We start from the raw sequence: 27,094 nt of genomic DNA, 5'->3' as shown, positions 1-27,094 counted from the left end.
CCGCCACCTACAGCCGCCCCTACCCGCCCCTTTGATCGGCGGTCGCACCAGGAGGGCGACAAGTAAGCGCGAGGAGGCGAGTTCCCTTGAAAGAACTGCGCAAAACACACTTTCACGACGCCACGGCCGAAGTCGTCGTTGTCGTCATCGTATCCGTCGCGCTCGCCGTTGTTAACTTGTATATTGTTAGTGATCGTCGGCACGTTGCCGCAATCGCGTACACCCCGCTGGTTGGTCGCCGTTCGAATCGCGGGGGCTCGTAACAATAGTCGGCGACGTGGATTCATTTTTAAATTCGATCGAAGCTGCGTGAAAAGAATTTAAAAAAAAAAAAAAAAAATAGAAAGAAAGAGGTCATCATCGTCGTGACTTTTTCGAAAGCCAATGACAATAATTGTCGACGATACGTGGCGATGGGACATCTACGCATCGTCGCCGCATTAAACTGCCGGTTCGCGTTTATGCCGCGTAAACGTGCTCGTGTAATACGTTCGTCGTACAGTGATCGTGCGATCCACTGTATAAGTGTGGAGCGAGAAAGACGTCGCAACGGTAGATTAGAGTGAAAAAGGAAAATTGTAAGTTAAAGACAGAGAGAGAGAGAGAGAGAGGGAGGTGGTGTGTAGTCAAGTGTCGCGTTGTGTGCATAGAGCACGGAGGATCTCGAGGAAGTAGGGGTAGAGGTGTATAAGCAAGGGGTACGAAGTAGTTGACGATCGGCCACGACGATGAAGGAGAAGAGGTAGAAAGAGAAAGAAAGAGAGTGGGAAGTACAGCGGAGGGGAGACACGTCAGAGTGTGTGCGGTCGTGTCGAAGAAAGAGGTGGAGAAGCGAATAGGAAGGGGAGAGAGGGTAGCGAACAAACTACCGGGAAGAAGTCAGCGGCAAGTAAAGCAGCGCCGCCGAGGCTAAACTTCGGGATCTATCGAACTAAAATTGTCGTGTAGTTTCTGCCTCCTCTTCTCGCCCCTCCTAACGCAACCTACCTCTCCCTTGACCCCACCAGAACCAACACGGTGGCAACGGCAGCATCTCGGCCGGTTGCGCCCCCTCTGGCTCGAGCACCCATCCCCTCCACGAAACGAAAGTCGAACGAAGAGGGAAGAAAAGCGTTGACGGTGGGGCGTCACGAGGGACGAGGAGCGTGTACGATGGAGGGAGAAGAAGAGATCGGAAGGTATTGTGAAAGAGAGAGACGTTGAAACAGAAAGAGGAAAAGGAGAGAAAGAGAGAGAGAAGGAACGCGAGAGCGAAAGCGAGAGGGGGTAAGCAGGGAGCGCGTTAGCTGGCCCCACGGGCGACTCACCATATTTTATTGTCGCGTTTGCCGACGCTAACCGCCGGCGTACGGCTCCGTGGCCGATCTACGAAGATGCCGACCTGACTACTCGCCGAGAGAAGAGAACTACACAGAGAACACTCGGCCTACTAGCAGAGTGCGGTAGAGGAATTCGCGTGGCTACGAGGTGCCGGTAGTGGCATCATCAGCCACCAACAGAGGTGGCACCCAGCTCCCCCACCACACCACGCGCTCTGCCAGCCTGGACCCTCCCACCCGTCTCAACGAGGGCAAACCATCTCGCAAAAATCGTCCCCCTTTCCATGGAAGGAAAAGAACTACGGCGACGACTCTGCCACCACCACTGTCGAGCCGACCGTTTCTCGTCGTCACTACCACCACCACCGTCGGCACACTACCATCGTTATCGCCAGCGCCACCGTCACCGTCACTGTACCGCCGCCTCCTCCTACACCGCGATCAACCGTCATCTCGCGGAACGAGGATACCAGAACTTACGGATTTCGATCGGCTTCTACGCTCCTTCGAGGAAGCCGCTACTACCAACAGCTTCTTATCGACAGCATCCAACGTCCCTCGCCTTCGTGTTCCGCGATCGTCGAACCGATTGAAATTTCGATTTCGATGTCAGTGACGACGATTTATAAAAGTGCGCGTGTGAATTGTACCGGAGGAACAACAAGCGATTACACCTAATCTTGCCACGGGCGCAAGCAAAAAAAAAAGAAAAAAAAGAAGTTTCCGCCAAGTTGGAACAAAGAGGGACCGAGCGGTGGTCGCATGGGCACGCGGCTCTCCTTCTTCGGTACCCCCCTCTAAATACCAGTGAGAACGTGTATGCATACATGTGGACGCACACGCGCGCGAATCACACGCAGAGGACGAAGACAGAAGTGCCGAGAGGGGTTATGCACGTGTGAACCGAGCCAGTTTGTAGTTAGTTGTTTAGAGTGCGCACCACTTGGTGTAGTGTTACCTTACAACTCGTCGTGAGTCAAGAAAATCGTGATCGAATCAAACTCCTCATTTACGAGAAAAAAAAAGTAAAAAAGGAACACAAGATAAATACGGGTTATAGGATTTTGTGATTACACCGGGCGCGAACCAGTCCGCAGTGTTGAAGGATTCTACGGATCGAGGCGAAAAAAAAAAAAAAAAGAAAAAAAGAAGAAGAAGAACGGTGTGCGCGAACAAGTCGATCCTCGCCTTTCCTTTTTCACAAACGTCTCTCCTCCGTCACCATCGCTCGAGTTCTCGACCTACCACTCTCTCCCTCTCTATCTCTCGTTTCACCGGCTGTCCGTCCCTCTAGCGCTTCCTCTCGCTCGCTCCTCCCTCTCTTCTCTCTCGCTTTCTCATTTCCTCTTTCTCTCTCTCCCTCTGCATCGTGCTTTCTTCGTCGCACCAGCCGCTTACGTACCTCCGCCTTCCTATCCGCCAAGCGGAGGACTGGATTCCGTCGAAAAGAAACGACGATTCGGAGGATAGTCGCGACCGATCATAGCTGGCGCGTCGATCGGATCAACGGCGTGTGCAAGTTGGTCACACGAAATCGTCATCCACCGGCTGCTATGATACCACGCATTACCGTGTGACTAAACGTGTTTTTCTCAAGCCTTTACCGTGTAATTAGTTAATAGGCATCACGCCGCACTCGACGTCGTCCGATCCACCTGGACAAAACGATCATCGCCTTTCGACCGATACCAAGTAGTGAGACCAGTGTGCAAACTCTATTCCGTTGACTTACGGTTGTCAGCGCGGTGTGCCAGCCGTGAAAGACGAGTCCTCCACGAAACCGACAGTGTCGTCCGCACCGGGTGGCTGCGTCGCGTTGCCTTGTGGTCTGGAGATCGGTAAACTGCTCCCTCTCGCTTTTGTGCCTACGAGTCTGTGACAGTGCGACGAGTGTATACCAACTGGAGAAGAAGACCTTCTTCAGGGTCGAGTACGATCGAGTACTAGACGGTGCAATAAAACGCGCGCGACAGTGAAAGATATCCCTACGGTTCTTTCTTTTTTTTTTTCATCTTCTTTTCCATCTTCTTTCGTCCGTCGTTTGTGACTCGGTCGATCATCGGCCAACGCGATTTATTGCCAGTGAAACGATACCGAGGAAAGAGAGGTAGTGTTCTTTCGTACATACTTGTTCCATCGAGTGACTTGGTGAAACCGAAACACAACACAGATGTCACGGTATGAAAGGATGAACGCGTAGCGGCGCTCGACTATCACGGCCCTGAGTGGCCGACACATCATGTCACAGTTCTCTTTTCGAGGATCGCCAAATCTACAGGTGAGTTCTTCGATCATTCTTATCCCAACTTCCACCGCTCGAAATCCGTGATCGTTCACTGCAGAATTTTGCCGTAGCAGCGTCTCCGAGTGCACGCGATCACATCGGTGATGGATGTACCTTCGATTCCGATACCTTTCGTTGACATCGATCAACCGTGATTGAATCTCAATCAGCTGGTTCCGTGAACTTTTTGCCTCGTTATCGGTAACACGTTCACCGCCGCGTTGAAAATGCCTTTTTCTAGTATATCAAATTATAATCGCAATTATTCAGAATATATCTTGAATTGAACCTACTCGGATAGTAATGATCCATACGGTTGCCTCCAAGTTTTGCCAAATTTTAAGTTACAGATTTTCCTCAGGCCATATATGTTAGTTATAAATCTTTCAAACACTTTCTTCTGTTTTTACATATTTTGTATGTGCAGAAAGAAAAGTTTAGAGAACGTTAGAAGCACGAAGTTCCAAGAATTATTAACACAGGCTATTCGTCCGCGTTGCTTTCCATCTCATTAATTTCTATTTCTTACGATCAAGAAATATCGTGGCGTGTTTGATTAACATAGAAAGCTAAGAAAATATACGAGGCACGTACAAGCGCATAATACTTGAAACCCGTAGGAAAAAAAGCGAAAAGTAATATTGAAATATTGTAAACAGTTACCGCTAGATCTATCGATGAATTACGTGTGCCTATTTCTATCGGGGAAATCAAAGCGAGTTGTTTTTGAAAAGATAAAGTGATTCGAGAAAAAAAATATTTCAGGGGAAATTTATATGTGATTCTGATTGCAAGTTTTCTAAGAAAGTATCTTAGAATTTGATGAGAAATTTTGAAATTCCAATAAACCCAAGAAAGAGCAGCTTCTGTTTAATTATAAAAGGATGTCGAACAAGTGATTTTGGTGGAAGCAGCGTGTTAAATGAAAATCGTGATCGTTGTCTGGCCAGTAGATGTATAAATCCGGATATAATTTGAACCGTTTGAAAGTCAAATGTATTCAACGGTGGTAAGGCTCTCACCTATTTGTGTCTATCTGTTCCTTTTCCTGTATGCGATTTCACCATATGTCACGGTTAACCGGGCGAATGAATCGTTTATGCCGTTGGGTATACACCGCGAAAACGGATATCGTCTTTATCGTTGCGGATGCACTTTTACGATCTACCGAGAAGTAGGAAGTCATCTTCGCTCCTTCGAGTTACGATCGTTTGATTGCACGCGATGCAACTGCACTTTTTCGTCGAACAGAGTTTCGCTACTTCATTCGTTTGGATAGGAATAAATGAACGTTTAAAGTTTGATCGTAAGAGGGAAGTTTCCAACGTGGGGTGAGAAAAAAAAATTAATGAAAATTTCAAGTTGAATGGAAAGTTTCAATTGAAGACATTAATCGTGATGAGATGCGAGGGCAGGTTGAACGGTTGCAACGATTCATTTCGGTCTTGCAAACCGCAACGGATAATTTGTAGCGTGGGATCTTGTTCGTAGGGAAAATGGATAGCCGTTGGCAAGCCTGAGAGATTCGGTACCACGTGTCCTGACATGTTGCATATAGGTGTTACGCTGCTGTTGGTGCATACCTATTCGCTGTGCATAGCGCCGAGCTGAGAACATGTGTTGCCACGCCTAAAGCAACGTTCCGAAATGATCGAAGAGCTTGCGCCCTGCTAGAATAATTATCTCGTCTTACTATCAGCAAGCTTTTTACACCTCTATCGTTGCATTGTTGGAACGGTTGTTTCATAATGTTCTTGTGGTTCAATCTTGGAAGTATGATCATTTTAATTATCTATTCTGATAGAAAGATAAACGATGTTATAAGGAGAAATTTTCTTTTTCATTCAACATTAATTGGAAGATGATTTTCAACAACATAGAAACACTGATTGGAATACAATAATATGTTTCACATTATAGACAATTGAAAACTTAACAATCGCTATTATTCATAGACGAAACAGAAAACGGAATCGTTTCTCCGTATCGTGTTTGTTTAAAGTGTCGATAAAAACTAATGGTCTATTATCTATGTGTATTACTCTCCTTATAACAGAGTTAAATAAACAAGGGAAGAACTTCAGTTACGGCTTGTTGTTTTATCGTTGACACAGTTTTTTTTTCTCTTTCGAACGCCCACCCGTTGCCTGTCAACCTGACGCGTTTAATCTCGTCTACCACCCATCGTTTATTTGTACGAAGAAAAATTATTAAGAGCCATCGTAATCGTAGAATTCAATTTCTCAACACGCAGACGGGGTCTTTGAATCATCGGACGCCACTTTCTCGAGGAGAACGTACGCGACACTGCTTATCGTAATTATGTCATAGTTCGGCTAAAAAACGGCGATAAGAAACCACACACTTTGTTCTATCGTTCGTGAAGCCTAGTTTCATCCTCGATCTTCTACAATAAATGCCCTTTTCTATTCTGTTTCGATCATTTTCAACGATAAACGCAGAATTTGATAAAATATTTCAAACAGTAAACTGTAAATAATTATCGTCAAACTCTCGGATGAAATCGAGCGACGAGAATTACCAATATGAATTCCTCTTGTTCTAAATTTAATGCATGCTCGTCGTCGTATTCGGAGGGAGCAAGAGCCTCTTAATTTTTTCCAGCCAAAATTAAGCTCCCTCCGATGACACGCGAATTTCGCGCTATGCGAAACAAGCCCAGAAGAAATTGATGTTCGGTGTCGCAAGTTGTTCTGTCGCGAACGGTACCATTTTTCGAGCTCGAGTATTCGAACGAACAGTAAGACGAGGTTATTGCAACGATGAAGAGATAAAAATTCTTCGATCCCCATCTGGTCGAGGACAGCGGAATCGCCGCTCCGCGCCGGCTTGAAATTAAGAAGACGAAAGCCGACAACAAGTACACCTGAACGCGCTTTATGGTTATTAATGATAAGTTTACACGGCTCGCGTGTCGTACGTATTTACGGCCGACAGTTTCTTCGTCGAGAGCTCAACGACTCGATTACATCATCGACGCAAAGCAAATGCCAACCGCGACGCTCTATCGTGTTTGTTGCAATAAGAAAACCGATCGGTAATTAACTCTCAGACTCCCTAAGGATCAATTTCAAATTACAACTTATTTATCGTTATTCTTTAGGAAATTCTCGATTATTTGGCATTTAGCGAGACCACCGTACCAGAAGAAGTTAGTTCTGGATGGTTCGGTCTCACCGCGAAGTCCGCCGTCAGTCATTTCCGGTCGAACGAACCGAGGAACCGACGAACCGGCAAGGAATTCGTGGAATTGCGTGGCCTGCGATTCAGCCACGGGTCTGAGGACAATTTCGTCGCGTTTCTCTTTGTTGTTGTTAGCCTATCGGAATGCGTTCGCGTTCGCATTAGCGCGAGGGGTGGACGCTAGAGACGAAGAAACGGCAGGCCGCGAGGATTCCTGAATGGCGGTGACCGCGTAAAAATTATGAATGGCCATATTATTGCAAGTTGGCAGCGCGCGATGTGCCACGGCACGATACGTTGCCATATAGATACGATCTCCGGTAGTAGTTTGCGCCCGGCAGTTAGCCGATGTTTCGCTCGCTGACTCGGCGCTACTCGATCCAATCGAGCTGACTCAGAATCCTCCGCCCTCGTTCTCCTCGCGCCTTGCTCGAACCCTCTCTCACTCTCTCTCTCTCTCTCTCTTCTTTTCTTTCCTCGCCTCTTCGTCTCTGCATTCATTCTTACTCTGGCTGCTTCCAGTTCTGCCCTCCTTTTTTTTTTTCTTTCCGTTCCTTTCCTTTCCTCGGACTCTTCTATTCATTCACTCGTGCGCTCGATGTTTCGTAGCGCGCGTTTTTTTCCTTCGGTTCGTCCATCCTCGTCGCGGTCGACTCTCGACTAGACGCTCTCTTTCTCGCACACCTTTTTTTTCTACTCCCTTTAACTCAAACTGGTTTTCTTTCACTCGTTTTTTCCTCGAATTCATTCACTCGCCACCGCTTCGAGACTATCTTGCGTTGTACTCTTGATCACGCACGTTTAACCCTCTCGTTACTGTAGTAGCGAGAGATTGAAACACCGCGCGAGCAAGAGCTGTGATTTTCGAGAGAAGATTCGTGCGCTTCGTGGGATCGTGTGGACGAGGCCTTAAGCCGCGACAGGAACATTGTTGCTAGTCGACAAAGTTCACCCTACCCACCCACGAGACTTCCGGTACTCTGGTTACATTTCGACATAGCGCTCCAATTGTCGGTGTCGATGAATCGTTAGCTGTTTATCGTTCACGATTAGCTTTATAGAACCTGCACGCTTCATCTTCCGCTCGCTCGATACCGGCCTACTTGGAATCGTTAGATAAGCAATCGAGGAACAGAACCATTTTTGCAGAGTGCTCGTGTACTCCCTTAATAGAGCTTATCTCTTTTGTAATTGAGTAATCGTTCGTATAAGAGGCTACTTGTTCCGCTACGACAGAATTATTTTTTATATTACACTTTACGATTCAGGATAATTTGACGGATCAACGAGAGAGAAGCTGTTAATTGTCGCGGTCACAAGGCACGTATTTAGTTAAAATCCGTATAAACAGAGAATACAGTGTTTTCTTTCATTCGTAAATGAATCGTTTGAGTTTTCGAGTTAATGTAGTTGTTTAGTTTGGACGAGTAGAGAGGCACCCTGCTAGGTGCTAGGATCGATCCGTGAAGTTTACGCGTGAAAGATACGCTCCCGACAGCTTGATGATCCCAGATAGGAAAACACGAACCCTTAAGAGCACCACTACCTTTCGCGTTACACTCTTAAAAGTTCATAAATAATTGAGTCGTCTACGATGGAGCCTCTTCCTTTCGTCTCGAAATTATCTTCGCGTTGATATCGTAGAGCTAGTAAACATCGGTGTGTTCGCAAGTCTTTCACTCTTCTTCCATCGTTGCGGTGCAAGAACAATGGGATTGCGAAGAAGCTCCTCCCGAAGGACGTCGATGTTCGATCAGTTTTTACCGAAAGAAATGTCGTTCCATGCATTCTCGGTGGTTCGGATGCCCGGGGGGGGGGATAGAGGGGGCAGAAGAGGCTGAGTGTCGATGCAAATTCAAGGGAAAGGCAAGAGGGAATGCAGAATCGAGGGAGAGATCGAGGTGTAATCGGTGTTCGAAGCATTCGAGGAAAGGCGACGGCGATCTCTGATCATTCGCGCGCTGCAGCTCGATAATTTATTGAAATTGTCCTTACGGGAGTCGTTACTATTTTATCTGCTGTTAGCCACCACGGTTTCTCGCGTAACGGTAGTGGTGGAAGGGTTTTCAGCCGCGAATGCCTAATCTTTCTCACGGTATAAATCATTGGTTCGCGGCGACCGATGTGTGTACGAGGCGTGCAATAAATTCCGTGGGGCCGCTTGTAAACGAACCATTACGAATTCGGTGTAACCGATGACTTTCCTCTTCTCCTCTTTCTACTCCTACTGCTACATTTTCTGAATTCTGATCCGATTCATTTTCGAAAGAAAACGATCTCAGGATAAAAGCAAAATCATCAAGTCGGGAACTGGTCACAGGAAAGGAGTCTCGAGTTTTGTTTCTCTCTTCGTGGCCGGTTAACATCTAACACGCTGCTTCGAGATTACAAAGTAACTCTTTTCGTGCGATAAGCCGTATCGCGTAATACGTTCGGTCCCGCTCGGCTGTGTGTATGTTTAATAAATAGAGCGCGAGTGTGGCGCGAAGCGAAGAGTATTATAGGTACGGCGGCAACGTGAATACGATTATGCCGACGAGGACGAAAGTATCGCGCGACAATGCGTGCGAGCATCGCAACCACACACCCACACTAACACATTGCTATCATTCGAGTGCGACGGCGTTAGCAAATGACGCCGGATGCGCCATTGTATCGTCACGGGTTCTCTTCCGATAACGCCACTCACGCTGCTAATCGTTTTACGGCGAAACTTTGGTGTCGGATGGCGACTCGTCGATCCTCTCCGCTCCTGCCGCATCGCGCTTTCCTTTTGTCGAAACTTGCGCAGGTCTTTTCCGTTCAACGAATATCTCCATAGACGCGGACGGTCGTCCTTTACTCCCCCTTTTCTTCGATCCTTCGCCACGATAACAAGCTACTCTCTCGCGAGCATGAAAGAGCTTAGCGATTAGTAAAGAGGAGCGAATTAATTTAGACAGATACCGCGTGATAGACGCGAGACCACGATCGTGTAACCCCGTGAGAACGACCGATTTCACGGTTTATCAGATTTCGTTTTACATTCGTAGCTCCCTTACAAGAAGCTTTCTAACGTCTCCTCGTATCGCGCTGTTTTTCCTGGGACTTCCGGCATTTCCGTTTCTTCAATCGCGCATTCATTTTTTCTCGTTCTCTTCTAGAAACAAGTATTTCATTTCGTTGCAATTTGGCTTCGCAATCAATTTTTCTGTTCTTTTGACACAACATTTTTATCCGATTGTTTGAATGTATCCTGCGATACAGGAAGTAATTCAGAAACTTTCACGCATTTGTTTCGATTTCGTGCTCGCGATACATTGAAACATAATTCCGAAGGTCGATCATTTTTCCTTCTGAATGAAAGTAATATGTAGTTGGCAAATTTCTTGGAACATATGGTGTATATAAATACAACGATTTCGTAAAAGCATGCGTTTACGGTCGGCGAGGTGTAATTTGCTCACCATCCGACGATTCTTTTTTTTCCGCTCGATGAGTATGAATGAGCCGTGTCTTCGTTTCGTAATCACTCTGTCGATCGAGGGGGAAGTGGAATAAATAAGAATAAATAAGACGGTGAATCGTTGTTCCCCGAAGTAGTTCGGTTTCGCTCGAAACAGCGCGAGATTGGTATGATTAAAATGATTCCCTCGAGAGCGTAACTTTTAAAATGATATTAAGAAAAAGCAAGCGTGTTATAAAAGCGTGTATTTCGTGTTTCCCCGAACGATCGGACGATCGTGGAACAAGGGGCGAGTTAAACAGAGACTAACGAGACCAGGGTGGGAACATAAGTGAGTGCCGTGAGGCCTAAACACACATGCGGCGAAGGTCCATCAATCTGGGCTTGCAGTCAATATTGACTTGGCTGGGCCTCGTTGCAAAGAGGGCATCATCGACCGGTCCCTTTTCTCTCGCAGGACACGCGTGACAAATGCTCCGTCTGCAAACAGCGGTGCATCTGTGTCCACAGGATAACCGAACTCTCCTTCGAATCTAGAAATCGTGCAACAACAAATTTTTCAACATTCCATTTTTCGAACTAAGCTCCATAATTGTGCGAATCAGCGCGGAATCGCCGTACTCAAGTAGTATCCGTTAGTTTTTCCATTTCTCAAGAATAGAACCGTCGACAATGAACGCGTCGAAGAGGGACGATTTCGTTACTGAATATGGATAAGCAATAAATCTGAACGAGGTGAGCAACGGTGGCAATGTCTGACGGGGGGGGAAAAAAATACCATTGGTCAATGTTTAGCATCGAGATCGCGTGCCCTTACTGCGGACCTGGACCCGATGATCTTTCCTCGCTGGAAGAATGGCGAGAGGAACGAAGGGACAGTTCTTGTCGGTACGAGCAGAAGAAAGGAACGACACACGAGGATCGCGACGTAACGTGTTCCCACGTCGACGCGACTGTTACATTGTGCATATAAATCGCGTCATAAAACGCGTGTACCAAAGGCTGATCGTGGCCGTACGTTCAAAGAGGGAGAAGAAAAGAGGTACTGGTTTCTCTAGCAGCCACAACCGTTTCTACCCGAGGACTTCAAGTTTTTTCTCTCCGCCAGGATCGGACGTCTATCGATCATTCATCGTCGACTCGCAGCCCTAAGAGCACGATATATCGGTTTTTCGTAGGACCGACACAGGTATGCGAGACAACGAACATCATCACCGACCGTCGACGGAATCATAGAGGATTTTCTGCAAAATTTGATTATAAATTTTAAGTCTAAATTAAAATTCCACCCTTGGCACGTTCGAACGAACCTGGTACAGTTGGCCGCGATAATCGTATCGTAATGCACGCCATGGTACGTGACGATGGTCTCAGCTTCCGTTCGAGCCTGTGTTCCCCGGTGCGGTGCGACGCGGAGGAGAAATCGTGGTGGCGGCAATTAGCATGGTCGTGGAACAAACGAGCCAACGTATCGGGCTAATGCCTCGATATATCGATCCCCTGGCGTACGAATAATTATCGTTCTCCGGCTGGTTGCTCGCGACGACGAGAGAGGGTCATACTTGGAGGATCTGGTTGGATGGTACACGGGGCGCTACCTTGAACGCTACTTTAAAGGCGACGCGAGCAAACAGCACGGGTCCAGGGTGATATAGTTGCCGGTCTCTGGCTTGTGCACGGTTGCCAGCGGCTTGGTACAGCATCTTCTCGATGCGATCGCGTGAAGTAACTCAGGGACTGCCGGCTGGCTTCTTCTCGGGGCCCGTAGCACTGAATTATGGCCCGTGGCAGCGGACACTCGCCAACACGCTTCGTCGTTTAACCCCGAGTCCGATCCCGAGCCCCGAAGCGCATTCTTCCTGTCCTCCGCTTTTCTCGCGGACCCGTGGAATCTTACGATACCTGGTGAGAACGCAGTATCCTTCGCGTCTTCTTCGCATTGTCCAAGATCGAGGATTTTTTCCTTACGAACCGTGATTCGAAAATATGAAAATATCGAAGGTTGTAAAGCGGGCGTATTAACGAAACGAGAGTATCGTGTTTTATCGTCGATCGGTCTCGATATCCCAGAACGGTGCCGAGCGACGCACAGGGTTACAAGGTATACACAAGCGGGTCTGCAGGAATCGTGATCGAACTGCAGCAGGCAGTTGGAGCTGGAAAAGCATCGAGGGAGAACAAGAGGCAAAAGCGGAACCGGGACACGCATTAACGCCGCTCTCGATGCCATAATGCGCGGTGGGTCACGTTTTTCCTAGCGGCACAATGCCCGGCTGGCTTTCGACAATATGTTCGGGGCCATCGAAACGAGGCGAGGTGACGCGACGGACGGATAGATGGATGGATGGATGGATGTGGACGGATGGGATGGTTTGGGAGACTCGCACGACCCTGCAGGGACGTTCGAACGGGGGTTTGTTTAGGCTACGGGGCGCGAAAGCCACTCAACCCGCTAATCTATTTAGCCGTGCTGTTTGATATGGAATTAATGAGCACCCCCTGCTATTATGTGCGCGGCCCTGATTCTCGGTTTACCTTCATGGCTAGAGAGAAAAAAGAAAGGGGAGAATCAGAGGTGGCCACGATTTACTGGCAGTTGCCTGCGCCTTTTTCACGCTGCTGGAAAGTCCTTTCGGGCTCCCTTCACCTTCCGCTCCTTTCGCGCAGCTGCTCTTTCGATTCTGCAAGGCGATTATAACGCGTCACCAAAGGCGTTTATTGTCTCGTAAATCGGAAACAATCGGACGTGGAAACGGTCCGTTCCTCGTCGCTCGGTATGCGCGACGAATACCGAGGATTTTCATTCGTTCGGAGAGAAAGTTGTTCGATTAATATGGAAATCTTGCGTCGTTTATTCTCGTGTTTCGATAACGTCGCTCAAATTACACTGGCATACGCAATGGCTACTGCGCGGTGGACGGTTCGAGTTCTCGTTCGGAATTCGCTCAGGAATTTTTCACCAACTCCGACTTTGTATCCAACTTCCAGAATGTATTTGTAAAACGTATCAAAACTGCCTGTCGACGAGCCGACATTACCCGGCCTCGTTTCGAAGAAACGCTAAACCGACCGGACTTGCAATCGAACACGAGATATCTCGTAGTCCGTGTTTCATAACGATTTCGATCGATTTTCTCGCGATCAACCTCCATTAATTCGCTTTTAAGCAGCTACCGAAACGCCTACCGTGTCGATCTCGTTGCTTTTGGACAGATAGAAAACTTTATAACACCGTTCGCAATGATATTCGCGAACAGATCTTACTTTCAAGCAAACGGCGACGACGTTACAGTGAACTGCATTTTGTAGCCTTGCAATTGGAGGAGGCGGCGATTAGAGGAACGCGTCGCTCGACATAGTCAGCGAATCTTCGACGTAGGAAACGACACGGTAGCCTCGTCGAGAGTAAACTTTGACTATGTTAATGTGGAGCCGCGCGTGTGTACCTAGCACGCTCGAGTGAGATGTAACGCGTGTACCCGCCTGTCGGCCGAGCGTCTACAAGCGCAGAAACATCCACTAGTTTTCCGTAATTTCGTCATCGACGATGACGATACACGATGATACACGGTGTCTCTGGAACCGAGCTGGCGATAGAATCAAACCCCCGATACGTGTTTGCAAATCCCAGACCTCATTCAACTTTCACTTTCTGCCATTCTGCCATGAATTTAAGCTGCCATCATTTTTTATTCCGAATCTACTCTGTTTCAAAGCTAATTAGAGCATAGCTTTGAGAAAGCAGAGGACGAAACTAAACGTTAAGTTTGAGATAAAAAATCGTGGGGAAAATGGGGGAGTAGTTGGCGTGTAACGGGAGAAGGTAAAGAGAAGAGGAAGCAAATAGATGACCCATGGAACATAAATGTACTCTGTTTCATTGAGGGCTCTGTTTGCCGAGCGAGAGCAGGCTGTGGCCTAGTCGCGGAGAATTTGAAGCAAACAGCGTGAAACGAAACGTGTCGGTATTTAAGCTTCCGTCAGAAAACGATTTCGTTAAAAGACGTAACATCTTGTTTTCGCACAGATACGAAAGTTATCCTTCTCCCTGTTTGACGTATGTACGTTTCATAGCGATACGATGTAATGCAAACATTCGTGTTTAGATTGCGATATGTGCCCGGGGAATATTCAAAACTTCTACGAGTCTTACGTGTTTACAGCAAACTTTGTAGTCACACGTTAAAATTTCATTTCTTTTTCATTTTTCTTTTTTTTATTGGAGTGGGTATTGTGCGTCATTCAAACAACAACGCGTGCCGTTCAATATATTTTATTGATACATGTACATATCTCTTTGTGTATTTAACACTTCGACAAAAGCCATTAAGACAGTGATATAATTTAAAATATAAGTATACAGCAAGCTCTGTAAAACGAGCCGTTCATCTCTGAAACTCCTTCTCGCCTTGTTTCAACAGCGTAACCTAACGTGAAAACGCCTCGACCTGGTGTTGCAGTGTCCTGTGACAGCGAGCTCGTCGTTGACGTCCTCATCGGCCTCGCCGGTGTCCGGTGCGATCCTGAGCGCAGCCGGTTCGTCGTTGGTCAGCGTAGCTGCCACCACCACGAATCATCCCCTCGGGGTAGCTGCCGGTCTGTCGAACGCGAGGATGGCGGTGACCAGCGCGGTGGTTAGGCCACCAGGAAGTCCTACCACCTCGGTCAGCCCGTCTCAGGGTCATCCGCCGCCGACGACCGGCGGCCCGACGCCGACCGGAAGGTGTTGCGACACTGGAAGACCGATCTTCACCGATCCTTTGACCGGTCAGACCGTCTGTTCTTGTCAGTACGACCTTCTAGGCGGTTACCAACGACTCGGAGGTTTACCGACGGCAGCATTGTCCATGTACAGCGCACCTTACGCGGCTGCGGCCGCGGCCGCGGCTTCCGAAGGGATGGCCGCCTACTTTCCGAGCCTAGGTGCTGAACAAGCGCCCTTCTACACGCCCACGGTGAGTTTATTTCAAAATTTACTTTACTATTACATCGATGCGTCGTCGTTGAATTCGTTGCGGGTTTCACGATTTTACGGCTGCTCTCACGTATTCCCGATTTTGATACGCGGTATTCGTGGATTCTTTTTACGTCAACATTCTTTACCTTATTTGCGTACGATGATGATTGCTACCTGGAATTCTATACATTTATTCGTCCAGATACAATTCCATCGGTAGATTCTTCATAAATGTAGAAAGGAGTTTCAATTACTCTATCATCTATGTAATAAATGTCAACATTAACGAGAAGTTCGCTGGTCATACTCACGACATTTCGCTCGAGGAGAATATTAAAATTTCATTTTACCACGTTCGCATTCGACGAATTCTTTTTTCCTTTTATTACCAGACGCGTAATTAATTTCATCGTGGCTCGGAGATCTTTACAAATTTTCCCGTTTCTCCTCGCCGTTCAATCGCGAATGTATATAAATTTTGCGTGGCAAGTTGTGTATAGCCGGTATTAAAATACCGTTCGCACGAATCGACTCGGTTATCTCGGATCGCGGCGAGTTTCATCGTTCGGATAAGGAACTTCGCGACGATCGGCCAACGTAGTCCAGGTCGCGTTCTAAGCCAGATATCGCGAAATTTTCTTTCCTGCTCTATACCCTTTAATCGAGGTGTTATCGCGGTGAGAGATCTAGAATGGACATCGATGTTAATATACGCGAGAAAAAGGAGGCCGGCGATGGTGAAAGAGAGAAGGTTATCGGGACCACACACAGAGCGGGTACACGAAGAAACTAGTCGCAAAGCGTTAATTTATGAATACGTCCTGCCGTAACAGTGGGACACTGTCGTATTCGAAGCGGTCGCCGTGGCTTGCCTGTTATCGTCGCTCTTTATGATCGAGCTTAAGGAACGACCGTACAGAGTGGCCTCCTCCTAACCAGCCAGTGGATCACAGGTTGTGTGTGGTATCACCGTGTGATACCATTGTACTTGATGTACGTAGAGTATCGAGGTTTTAATCCTTTCACTCCGAACCGGCGCGCGTACGCATCATAGAAAATTGACGATTAATTAATCGCATCAGAGAAACTTATCTCGAAATAAATGGATAGTTGAGAATTTTTCTGATCGTCCGAACGGAGTAGATGTTCGGCAATTAATATTCGTCGTTGGCGCGAGAAGTGTAAAGGGTTAAGTGTTCCCTATTTCGCGTCGATCCATTTCGCAATTCACCATCCGCTATTTTGAAGTACTAATTAGAGTTGGTCGGCTGATGACTACGCCATTCGAACACGGTATATAATTAATGCCGTTAATGCAAGACTAATGCATATAGAACAAGAGAACGAACGAGCGATAGAAGGGGTCGTGAGAGTGAGAGGGCGGAGGGAGGGGGCTACGTACTATGGTTCTATTATTCCACCGGTTGATGGTAGTTTAAATGCAGCCGGTATGGAGACGAACCGTGTCCGGGGTTACGGGTTACAGAAACAAACAACGACGGCACACATCGATTCTAATTATTGTTATCGCTGCTGTGCCAGCTATTTTTCTCATTATCGTCGATGAATTGCTGATAATCCCGGCCGACCGAACGACGCCAATTAATCGTCGCGTCATTCGAAAAATGAATATTTCCGTCGGTTCGACCGACCGGGGTGCTGAAACAGAGATATTGCTGATTGAAAGGGTCTTGAATTTTTTTTTTTTCTTGTTGCTGTTGTTTTTATAGATTGAATAACGACGATACGCGACAGGCGGGTAATTAAAAATTGGACGAATAAAAAAAGGTGGACGTGGAACGTCGAACGAACGATTCGTGAGACACGCGATGGGTTCGTTCTCTCAAGACTTCTGTTAAAAGTTCGATGAATCGGTAGCGGAACGATAGTGTCACGGTTTCGTTCGTTTTGCGATCACAGAACTCTGCTCCAGTTTAGAACGAGCGTTGCCAGCTAATCGTGCATCAAGGAATCCGTTTCTCGTCTCTTTTCCTTGCACGCGGCGCGTTAATTACTCATGCGAGGCGTTGGCCGCGTTATTAACAAGTATAATTGCTTCGGTTTTGCAGGCTGCTGGCCTCGATCTGAAGGAAAATCTTGGCGCAGGAGCCGCGGCAGCATGGCCTTATCCATCCGTCTACCATCCGTACGATGCCGCTTTTGCCAGCTATCCCTTCAACGGGTGAGTTAATTCAACAACAATTTTATAACCAATATTTTATTATATTTCAACCGTTATAGTCAACGCGTTAAATAACATCCTCTTTTATCCGTACCTTCGCTAAATCCAAAATTACACACGTGCCCCTTGAACAATTAAGGGGCTCAATTTTATGAACTATTCCGAAAGAAATACTACGTATTTAAAGTACCAAGTGTATTTTATGCCCGATTCGGAGCTATTCCGAGGCACCTTATATACCTCTTCGGCCGGCGATAAACTCACTCAGCCGCGTGTATGATCCTCGAAATTACTTTGTACCGTGTATTCAGCCATTCGAGTAGGTAATCCCGTAATTATTCTAAGCATTTGTACTTTATGTTCAAATACGATCGTCTGAAAACTTTCGAATGATTTTTACCTTTTCGATCGTGCGCCGATCGGGAATACATAACACAGTTTCAATTAATAATATTATCGGTCGGAAAATTTTTCTTTCACGCAGTTTGGAGAATTATCTGTTTGGCGTTGAGCACGTGTCGTGAAATCTACGCTCCTGTTTTCTCGCACGAAAGCAAATAGGAGTAGAGTTAGAGTTCCCCTTTGGTTACGACGCGGTTCTCTCCGCTTCGCGCCTCCTCTCGATCATCGATCTGCCCTCTTCGCGCACAGCCCGATAACGAGCCGGAGAAACACATAAACATTCCAATAAATTAGCGCTCCTCTGACCCGGGACTGTCGCCTTGGGCGTTTTTATTCTCGCGCTGGCTCGCTCGAATCGGTCAACGCGTGTCACGATGCGACCGGTGAAAGGTCTCGCCCGTTTTGATAAATCGAAATCGTATATCGACCGCGTCGTTTCTCGAGATTACGAATTCTCGCCTGCTGGTTCCTAGATGCCTTTTCGAAGATGAAGCGCCCTCGAGTTCGAGAGCGCACGATAATTAGTCAGCCTATCTGCGTTTCCGGGTGCCCGATCGATGAATTTTTCAATTTTTCCTTTTTCTTTTTCCATCGCTCTTCCCCCTTCCCTTCCCTCCCGTTGCGTTATCAATCGTGTCTCCGGAGTTCGACGCCTCGGCCAGGGACGCCGAACCGACGCTCCGACCGATTTGTAAGCAGGCTTTTACGACTCGCTAATGGGATCGATGATTGTAAACAATTAGAAAACGAGGAAAGGGTTGAGCGAAGAACGTGGGAGTCGCGCATCGCGAAACGTTCATTTGTACGTTCAATTCTTCTGGACACAGTTAATTCTACCGCGACAATCAACCCGTTAATAATCAAATTTACAACCATCCCTCTTTATTGATACTTTACAAAAACAATATATTGTTTATGTTTCCACGGGAACGATACAGCTGTTACAATCACGCGAGAGTAAGTTTGAAAACATTCGAAAACACGACTGATAATAATTGATTCCTATAAATGTCACTGTCGATTAATATAATTGCTGCTTCTTTTAGAAAAGCGATATTCCCGTCAGCCACGAATAAACTCGTAATCTGAATTCGCGAATTTGTAAACACGTCGCGATTCTCTCTGACAGAGAGAATTATTACGGAATATTTATCTATTTACTTCGGTATTGCGTTTACGACGCATCGATTGATTTTTCGAAATATTTTCGTTATCTGGTGCGAAGAAACGGGATCGGTGATCACGTAGCGATAGTCGGTCTGACGATGGTGGTCGAGCCGACGAGTGGTCAGTGTCACCTCGTGGAATCTATACTGCCGCGTGACGCACTTCCGGTTGGGACTGCTTCGTATGCAAGGAAGCGATCGGGTACTACAGCTTGCTTAGCATCCATTCGGTCTAGTCGGTTCGCGCACCGGGTCTTCCTTTACGGAGACCTACCGCCGGTCCACACCGGAACCGACCACTACCCCACGCGATAACAATTACCGGAAGATCCGGAATGCACCTGCGGCCTTACCCAATCGACATCGATATTTCTTTAACCGACATAGCATTTTCTTTCTCTTCTCTGCAACAAAATTTTGATTTCTCTTCGTTCGTAGGAAATTGATTTTCATTTCATTATCTTGCGATAAACGAAGATTTCGATCGAAGCATGAATACTTGACACCTAGTATCGTTAATAATCTACACCATACGCGTTCACCTGCACCTGTTCGTACTCTCTCGCGAATCGATTAAGATTCGCGGGTCGTCCCGACGTCCTTAAACGCGCTCGAGGCTCGAAGCGCGTGCCGACACATCGGTCGTTGTACGGACACACTTAATAATACGTGTCGTTGATCGTGTGGAGAGAAGTGGAGAGGAGAGTGGAAGCAGTGCCGAAGGGAAGAGAATCGAAGCCGGACACAAGAGTCAGTCAGCTCTACGTAAACGGTTCTGCTGTTCGTACAAGTAACGACTGCGCTACACACATCGGCCGCTTGTTTCTTATTGTTTACCCTATATGTCCCCGGAAGCAGGGCCAATCCGCCGGAAAGACGAGACCGTTAACCCGAACGATCCCAAGACCTCGCGGCCGTGCATGCTAACTCTGCATTATTGGCTTTTTGTATGCTTATGTCAAACGACCGCCGCGCACGCTCTGCCATAATACTCTTCTTGGATCGTTCGGCACACACGCGCACAGATACACGCACCTTCTCCACGATTTTCAGCCTCGCTATCGTACCTTTCCGATCTATCTGTCAGACCCTCGTCCGCTTTTCTTCCGTAGAATTAATGCGTGCTCAACCTTCGTCGTCAAATTCTCGTGGTGGCAAACTCGAACGGAATAGAATAGAGACGTTGGAGGATTGACTTTTTCGAGGCAAGGATCGTTTTCGAGAGGAACGGATAGCACGCTTACCGTGCCACGTGTTGATCGCTTCTCATTCGCGATTATCTCGTTGAAGAATTGATACATTTGTCCGACACGACGCTAACGTTTTAATTACGGAGGTTAAATAATTGATGCGTCCAATTGCGCGATGATCGTGCCATTGATTGGCACCGCGAATTTAATACGAATAAAGTAGTATTAATATTATATTAAGATTCTCTCTCTTTGTCAAAATTGATTCTCAACGATAACCATGGTCTGCGATCACGGGCAAACTCGATAAGATTAACCCGAGTTTCATACGAAAAGGTCTCGTCCCCGATTGCGCAAATGTCTCTGGCGTACGAAAGTTTGCGGTGCATTATTTAGTAAAACGCAGGGAACGATACACGGCGATCCTATCGTAGACCGTTTAGCGTTGCCAACAGCGAATGTACGTTCCGACGATAAGATCGCTTATTTGATTTACGCTCCGAGTATGTTGCCAACCCCTTTCGAACGCTCCATCAAATATTTGCTGTCTTCGCTCGCAATGGAATTACATTGCAATCACGGTGCATCTGATTCATTCTGCAGCCGAGACCGTGCAACAAGCTCGTCTGTCTATCGACGAATCTACGATGTAGTTACACGTTTCTCTTCTATTCTATTTTAATATTTCTCGATTCGTTTGACGAATCTTTGTTGTAACGAAATCTTTGTTTTATCTATCTTCGAGCAAAGATAACAAATTTATCCGATGGATAACGTACATGGGTTTACTCGTCAAACTGGAAACGATCCTTCAAGCCGGTCGATCCGACGCAAACTGGGAATATCCAGGGCTAATGAGTCTGGTCCCGGTATCCACGCCCTCCAACATTCAACTTCACGGATGTGTCACGTCCCGCGATGATGTACGGCCGTTTAATGACCCGGTTTTAGTTCTAGAGGGTGGTTTTTGCACGCCACCGGCAAGGGTTGCACGGTACGGGAACGTGGACCGGGTGAAAAGTCAGCGACACGCGTTTTTCCTCGACAAAAGGACGCCGCGTTCCGTTTCCCTCTCGTCTTCCTTCATCGACATGCAGATGACAGCGTTCCGTCGAGTCTACGTGGCTCTACCTTGCCCGAGTCTTCCAGCTTTTTCCCCATTAGCCTTAATGGACGCAGATTAAGCCACGTCGAACCTCGAATGCAATGATTTAATGACTGTGCCGCACCCCTTTCGCGACTAGGCGAATGCTTTTACGGATAACGCGTGTCGACGTCGAAAGGTCAACCTGGCCGCGTTACGTGCGATTTATAGGTCGATCGTTTAGTGAACTCTCGCGTGATCGGTACTTACCGTTAAGGAGATCAAAGGTGTACCGAGGTTTTTATTAAATTATTTATGGAAAAAATCATTTCCTCTTGGATATCCATCGTGGAAGACGTTTATTTTATTTTATGCAGTGTATTCAATTATATAGAGAACTCTAGCACACTTGTGTATATAACCAGGTCTTTCGTTCAACGCGTCGTATTCTGAAACGAACTATAAAGGTTCATTGTAACGATACTATGTTACAAGAGGCGAGCAGCGGATCTCGAGCTCCATCATTCGGTTTAGTAAATTTTCTCGAGTTAGCCATAACAGTAAGTCGAAGAGTAATCTCGGTGGACGATAATTCAACGCGGAGTGACTTTAATCGCGGCCCACGGGGGCTACTTTGTGTACGTGCGTTCTCGAGATGAATTTAAACGATCGTATAACAAAGTAGCGGACCGTGTATCATTTTATATAAACTCGGTTACGTTCACCGTGTGATACAACGAGCGACAGAGAAAGCGACAGGTTGTATAATCTCTCTTTTCGATGTCTGCTTGCCGTGTCTCGAGAGAGAGAGAGAGAGATAGTGGAGTTTTGCATGAGCGCACGTACGATTGCCTCGCGTATCCGCGGGCATTCTCCTCCGTTCGGTGTTCTTAACACACGTAAAACAGCCCCGGTGTACAGACGTACACGTACACCAGTGAATCGTCGAGTTTACGATCGATCTGTCACGTCGCTAGCAACCGGTAATAAAGTTGGATGTGGAACAACCGGCTGTCACCAGGTTCGCGCAAAACTTCCCTCCCGTCTCTCCTGAACGCTTCTAAAAGCTTAACGCGACGACATCGCGCGTGTACACACGCTCCTCGTGTAAATTGCCGAGTGAAAATCCCTTTCTCGTCTACTCTCTTACCTAGTTCCTTCTCTCTTCGATCGAGAGAAATACCCGCGACGAAAAGTCCGGTTGCGGTGATTTCCAAAGGCAATTTTAATTCCTTCCAGTTACCGTGTAAAACTCGCGGCGCGTTGCTTGTAATTCCGAAGATGTTCTGGACGGATAGCGAAAGACAATGGAAGGAGGACGAACGGACGGATGAAAGGGGCCGCGTTCGCGTGGTCGGGTTGGCGTGGCTTCGCGGTTGATTAAACCGAAAGGCCGAGAAGCACATGGCTGGAAATTGTAGGCGAGTGAAACGTCGCGTCGCGTCGGCCCGTGTGCGTGCACACACGTATCTACGAGGGGGGAAAAGATGGCGCCCGTCACCGAAATGGCTGCACCTTTGCGTTGATAAAGCGGACCGAAGCCCGCGACCCTACCTGAAAAGGTGTGCTCGAATGATAGACGGAGACGGAGCGAGGCTTCCGTCGCGTTGGACAAAGAGGGAAGGAAAGAAGTCGGATATCACCCCTAGTTACGAGTGGTAACGAGGGGCGGAGTCGCACGAACCGCACACCTGCCTCGCTTTCAAACTGCCCATGGTCACTCATCCCCCTTTTTATCCCCTTAAAGGCTACGCCATGACAAACGCGTTTACGTTAACCGGCGGGTAGTTGAGGGTCGCGAGAAATGGCCGTTTCGATGGACTTTAATGGTTGATACGCTCTCTCGATTCATCCCCTCGTGCTTGCGGGGATGTTTCTCCCACGCTATCGTTCGACACAAAATTCAATTCTTTACCAGGACATTAGCAGTAAACACTTTTTATATCGTGCTTGAAATATAAAATCTAAAAGATATCGCGTCTAGATAGCGACAAATATCATAGAAAACATTATCTCAGATTAATTGGAAAATAAAATCACTTAACCGAAGGGATAGTAGAGGATTTTCGAATGGCATTCAAAGTAGTCAATGACGAGGATATATGCGATAGCGGAGGCCGTGCGAGAGGTACAGATTGAGAGAAGCGAGGAAACAGAAGGAAAAAAATGCTCCGCGATGGGAGGAGGAAAAAGAAACAGTGAAACGAAGAGGGAGAGAAAGGATCAGTGAACGTGAAAGAGGCGGAGAGATAGAGGATCGACGCAGGGGATGGCAGAGAAAGGACGGAATCGGTAGAAAGCAGCAGTTTCCGCTCTCGGGGGCGGTTGGCTGTTATCATGAGAAACAAGCTTCCACTCTGATTTTTTAATCCGATCCGCACCCCCTGCCACCGGCTGAATTTTAAAATAACTGCAGAACGCCATTTGCTCCTCGCAAACAGACCGGGGTTAAGCCATCCTCTCTTCTCCTTCTCTTTTTCTATCTCTTCCTCTTCCTCTCTCTGTTTCATCCCTTTCTCTTCCCTTCTCGATCTTTCGCTCTCTTTCCGTCCGTTTACTTCGACCCTCCATTCTGGACGGATAAGAGAACGAGAGACAGAGAGAATCGAGAAAAACGCGAGCTCGTGTGTGTGTGTGTGTATAACTGTGCGCCAGCGATTCCGCTCGTCTACACGCTCTCGTTGGAAGCGGCTGATGCCAAATTGAAATGTTTAGCGCCTCGTTTCAGCTGCTGCGAATCCCGCGTGTAGCCTGGTGAGTAAGAGAGAGGGATAGAGCCGCGAATGGAAGAAAGCAGGAGGGAATGATAGGGGAGAAAGAGGGAAGAGATACCGCGTGTAGGCCTGCCTCGGGGAAGGGTAGATAAGTGACAGTTTTATTAATTTCCCATCTCCTCCCGTCACTGCCACCCTCTGCAACCCCCTCGATCCGCTACCAACACCGGCAACGTCAGTCCCGCCCGTCCACACACGTTTTCAACCCCTTACCGTATCCTCTCTATCTAGCTCGCGTTCCAACGAAAAAGCTTCGGAATAAAACTCAATAATTCCGGCTTTCTGTCACGCTGCAATCTTGCAGACAAAGGTGCGTTCTCGAGTCAACGATAACTCGTTTCAGGATTATTCAGAGGATCGACGAATACGTACGTCGGTCGTCCGCGAAAGGGTTGTAATAAAATTGTCGGCGTTCCCTCGAATTCTGAAACTCGGTAAAAGGTCGGAAGAGAAGAGTAAGCAACGAGAGGGAGAGAGGATCGCGGGAAGACCGCAACGAGCGAGGGAAATCGAGGGTTGGTTGAAACAAGGTAAAAAGTAAGAAAGGAGAAAAAGAGATGGAAGAAGGGAGTAAGCATCTCCCGAGTCCCAGTCGACGGCTGGAAAATTTAATTTCGATCCCGTCGATTCAGCAGTTATACCGAAGTTTAATCTTTGATAAGGGTTAGTCTTTTAGTAATGGGATCCCAGGGGGTCGGTCGCTTCGGTCCGACTGGGTGAGACGCACGGAAGAGCGAGGAGGGCACACGACGCTCTCTCCACTCCTTTTCCACTCCACTCCTGCTCGGGATGGAAGGAAGGAGCTTAAACCGTTAGATAGAGATCTGCTCTCGGGATGAAAGTAGTAGCTACCCGCTTATATCGTTCCTCTAACCGAGCAGGACTCGGACTTTTATACCAAGCTCTGGGGAAGGCGTAACGAGCCTCACGATTGGATAAGTTTCCCGACACGAGCTTCCATCGGAGGCTTTGCTTTCTTCTTCTTCTGCTTCTTCCTCCTCCTCCTCCTCCTTCTTGCCCCGCTCTTTGCCTGAGCTGTCTCTCTTATCCAGTTTGCTGGTATAACGTATCGCGCGACTTGTGTTCGTCCCCGACAGCGTTATATCCGGGTCACGTGCATCCTACGACGATGAGAAGGAGCAACCATCGAAGGACTTAATAAAAGGACCACTTCGAGTCTTCCATTGAAAAACTTTCTTACAGTTCGATGTCTCTTAACGAAGCTGAACCTTTTCCAAGATTAAACATCCAAGATGACGAGGAGGACGGTTAAAGGACTTTGTGGTGTAACGGGTGCGTAACTTACTTTGTTCCAGTTACGGCATGGATCTGAACGGCGCGAGACGGAAAAACGCGACGCGAGAGACGACGAGCACCCTGAAGGCTTGGCTGAACGAGCACAAGAAGAATCCTTACCCAACGAAAGGCGAGAAGATCATGCTGGCCATCATCACGAAGATGACTCTGACGCAGGTGTCCACGTGGTTCGCGAACGCGCGGAGGCGTCTCAAGAAAGAGAACAAGATGACGTGGGAGCCGAGGAATAGGGTCGAGGACGAGGACAACAACAACGAAGACGACGACAGCGGGAGAAAGAGCGTCGATGAGAAAGATCGACTAGGTAAGGATCATCGATAACAAAATTCATCTACATTCTTCCTCTTTTATTTTTCGTGTTCCTGCTTTCCGCGTCTGTAAATGAAACTTCCTCCTCGTCAACGCACAGTCCCCTTCTCTGCTTCAGACTCGAAAGATTCGGGCACTGGATCGAGCGAGGACGGAGAACGACCGGCGCACCGGATGGACCTTTTGCACAGTACCAGCGGAGGGTCGACCGGGGTGCAGGGTAGGACCGAGAGCGAATGGAGCGAGTCGCGGGCCGACAGTGGGCCAGACAGTCCAGAGTGTCTGTACGACCAGAGGGAGCCAAGGCATCCGTTGCAACTTCAGCATCCGGCCTACCTGGCGTCCGCTCATGGTCGACTCCTGCGTCATCCGTCGCCGGAGAGCACCCCACCGAGTAGTCATCATCTTCCACCGAGCACCACCGCCTCCTCGACCGGCAGCGGAGTCACCACGAAGCCCAGGATTTGGTCGTTGGCCGACATGGCGAGCAAGGATTGCGATCAGCCGAGTCCCAATCCGACGACGATGACCGGTCTCTCGTCTCCGTACAGCGGAAGCGGCGGGGGCGGTGGTGGAGTGGCCGGTGGAGGCGGAAAACTGGTGAGCCCTTTGGCCAGTCGTTTACCACCTCATCATCCTCTTCATCCGGCGATGCACTCGGGTACCCAGTTCGTACGGCCGCATCCGGATTTCTACCGGAACCTTTACGGTGCCTCTCACCTAGGATCCGGTGACATGTCCTTGTTGGAGACTTACTCGAGGACCCTGGGCGGTTTGAGCGGCGTGATGCCACCCTCCACGGCTCCCAGCATACTTACGTCCACCTCGTCGGCGGTGTCTGCCAGTGGTAACGTTAAACCTTTTACGATTAACGGGGGTAGTGGCGCGCCTGGTGGACCCGCGGTTCTCTTGACTACCGCCACCTCGGGCCTCTCCCCCTCCTCCTCGTCGACCGCCTCCTCGGGTGGGTCCGATCAGTCCCCTCATCCCAGTGGAAGTTTACCGCCCACGCAGGAGCTCAAGTCTCCGGGACGAGTGTGATTCCCGTGAACCGAGCACGGACTAATATAAATTGAAATGTCGAGGGACGGATCGCCGCGCAGCCGTTCGACTCTGTGTGGTGTGGATGACAATAATAACAGACTACAATCTTGTAATTAGTGTACAGTAACTGAACTTCGAAACGAGATACATTAATAATTGAACCCCGCGTCCCCTCGTCTCCTGGCCCCCCGTCACGATTCCTAGTCTCTCTGTCTTCGTAATTTTCAATTTCGCTTCCACCAATCCTCGACTCCTTTCTCCTTTAGTTCCTACTCTATATCTCTCTCGTCCTCGGTCGCAAGATATTTTCTGTTTCTCGCAGGAAAAAGGATAACGAATCGTAGACCCGTTTCATGATCTTTGTAGCAACAGCGGTTATTTCGCGGTTTAAAAAAAAAAAAATAAAGAACAGGAGAA

At 47.9% G+C, this 27,094-nt stretch overlaps 2 protein-coding genes across 3 annotated transcripts in view; one reads left to right on the top strand and one right to left on the bottom strand.

Annotated features, from left to right (window-relative positions):
- Positions 1-27,094, bottom strand: part of LOC143305696 (uncharacterized) — a 132,761-nt gene that overhangs the window by 6,852 nt on the left and 98,815 nt on the right. The gene's annotated exons all lie outside the window — the stretch shown is intronic.
- On the top strand, positions 109-27,094 carry mirr (iroquois-class homeodomain protein mirror). Of its 2 annotated transcripts, none has more exons than XM_034328329.2 (5): positions 109-3,597; positions 14,713-15,207; positions 17,279-17,391; positions 25,324-25,628; positions 25,752-27,094. In XM_034328329.2, exons 1-5 carry the CDS (start codon positions 3,559-3,561, stop codon positions 26,672-26,674), a joined length of 1,875 nt encoding a protein of 624 aa, XP_034184220.1. In that variant the 5' UTR covers positions 109-3,558; the 3' UTR covers positions 26,675-27,094. The 2 variants fall into 2 exon arrangements, with proteins under 2 accessions (XP_034184220.1, XP_034184232.1); XM_034328341.2 differs by having other exon boundaries at positions 111-3,597; positions 14,674-15,207.

The sequence above is a fragment of the Osmia lignaria genome, chromosome 9 (genome assembly GCF_051020975.1).
Source record: "Osmia lignaria lignaria isolate PbOS001 chromosome 9, iyOsmLign1, whole genome shotgun sequence".
Taxonomy (NCBI): domain Eukaryota; kingdom Metazoa; phylum Arthropoda; class Insecta; order Hymenoptera; family Megachilidae; genus Osmia; species Osmia lignaria.
Note: the sequence above shows the minus strand (reverse complement) of the source record. Positions and strands in the feature narration are given on the sequence as shown.